A 1,790-nucleotide genomic window follows, 5' to 3' on the forward strand; every position below is an offset into this window, starting at 1 on the left:
GGGTAGTTAGCCACTTGGAGATATATCAAAGCCCGTTGGCCAGGGAGGTTCACCACTTGTCTAGTCTAGGAGTTCGTCTTGCGGACTCTAGTGAAGGGAGAGTAATTGTGTAGAATAAGGCTGAATCGTTGCTTGTAGCGGAGGTCAAAGAAAAGCAATACAACGATCCATTGTTGGTACAGCTGAAGGAGGGAATTGATAAACACAATATCACATCTTTTCTTTTGGTATTGATGATGGTACCCTACGGTGCCAAGAGCGCCTATGTGTTATAGATATTAATAGTCTTCGGGAAAGTATTTTGGCAAAAGCTCACACTTCTAGGTATTCCGTACACCCAGGTTCTACTAAAATATATCATGATCTCAAAGAAGTTTATTGGTGGAATAACATGAAAAGAGATGTGACAGACTTTATGGCAAAATGTCCGAACTGTCAGCAAGTGAAGGCTGAACATCAAAGGCCTGGAGGATTGTTACAAAGCATAGAAGTTCTAACGTGGAAATGGGAAATGATCAATATGGATTTTGTGGTAGGATTACCTCGCACTATGCACAAGTTTGACTCAATTTGGGTGATTGTGGACAGATTCACGAAATCAGCACACTTCTTGCCAGTCAAGTCCACCGATACTGCAGAACAGTATGCTCAGTTGTACATCAAGGAAGTAGTCAGACTTCATGGCACTCCAGTTTCTATTATCTCGGATTGAGGGGCTCAGTTCATAGCAATCTTTCGGACGAAATTTCAGCAAGGTTTGGGTACTCAAGTAAATCTCAGTACTGCCTTCCATCCGTAGACTGACGGTCAGACAGAGTGGACTATTCAGGTGCTTGAAGATATGTTTCAAGCTTGTGTTCTAGCTTTAAAGGTAGTTGGGATGACCATTTGCCGCTTGTTGAGTTTGCTTACAATAACAGCTTTCACACTAGTATTTAGATGGCCCCATTTGAGGCATTGTATGGAAGGAGGTGTAGATCTTCGATTGGGTGGTTCGAGGTTGGTAAAGCAGAACTGTTAGGACCAGATCTTGTGCATCATGCTATGGAAAAAGTTAAAGTCATTCAGGAGAGGATGAAAACTGCTCAGAGTCGTCAGAAATCCTATGCAGACGTGCGTCGAAGAGAATTGGAATTCCAAGTAGATGATTGGGTGTTCTTGAAAGTATCTCCCATGAAGGGAGTCATACGATTCGGGAAGAAAGAGAAGTTAAGTCTGAGGTATGTTGGACCGTATAGAATCATTCAGAGGATCGGTCAGGTGGCATACAAGCTCGAGCTGCCACCCGAGATGTCGTTGGTACATCCGGTCTTCCATATGTCTATGTTTAAGAAGGTAGTGGGAGATCCGTCCATTATTGTGCCAATTTGAGCTATTGAGGTTAATGAAGAACTATCTTATGAAGAAATTCCAGTTTCCATTCTTGATAGGAAAGTCCGGAAATTGAGGACTAAGGAAATTGCCCCTGTAAAAGTGTTATGGCAGAACCAGCAGGTTGAGGAAGCCACTTGGGAAACCGAGGAAGAAATGAGAAAGAAGTACCCACATTTATTTGAATAGTTATTTAATAGCTTTCATGCATTTGGTTCCTGTAAACTCTTATCTTTTGGATTTGATCTATGTTAAACTATTCCATTTTGACTATGTATGTTGCCTATGCGGCCATGGTTGGTGTTGAACAAGTTATGTTATGTCTATGGAACGTATATATGCTGTTAGGATATGTATCTGGGGCCCTCTGACAGGTGGATAGTCCTAATTACAAAGGAAACTCTGGCGAAATTTTCGGA

The 1,790-nt window shown here is 41.9% G+C and overlaps 1 protein-coding gene across 1 annotated transcript; it reads left to right on the plus strand.

Annotated features, from left to right (window-relative positions):
* Window positions 1-939: 939 nt before the first annotated feature.
* LOC138868887 (uncharacterized) lies at window positions 940-1,560 on the plus strand. The gene is made up of 2 exons (XM_070146464.1): window positions 940-1,220; window positions 1,431-1,560. The coding sequence occupies exons 1-2, from the start codon at window positions 940-942 to the stop codon at window positions 1,558-1,560; spliced, it is 411 nt and encodes a 136-aa protein (XP_070002565.1).
* Window positions 1,561-1,790: the final 230 nt, after the last annotated feature.

Source organism: Nicotiana sylvestris, chromosome 5 (genome assembly GCF_000393655.2).
Source record: "Nicotiana sylvestris chromosome 5, ASM39365v2, whole genome shotgun sequence".
Classification (NCBI taxonomy): Eukaryota; Viridiplantae; Streptophyta; class Magnoliopsida; order Solanales; family Solanaceae; genus Nicotiana; species Nicotiana sylvestris.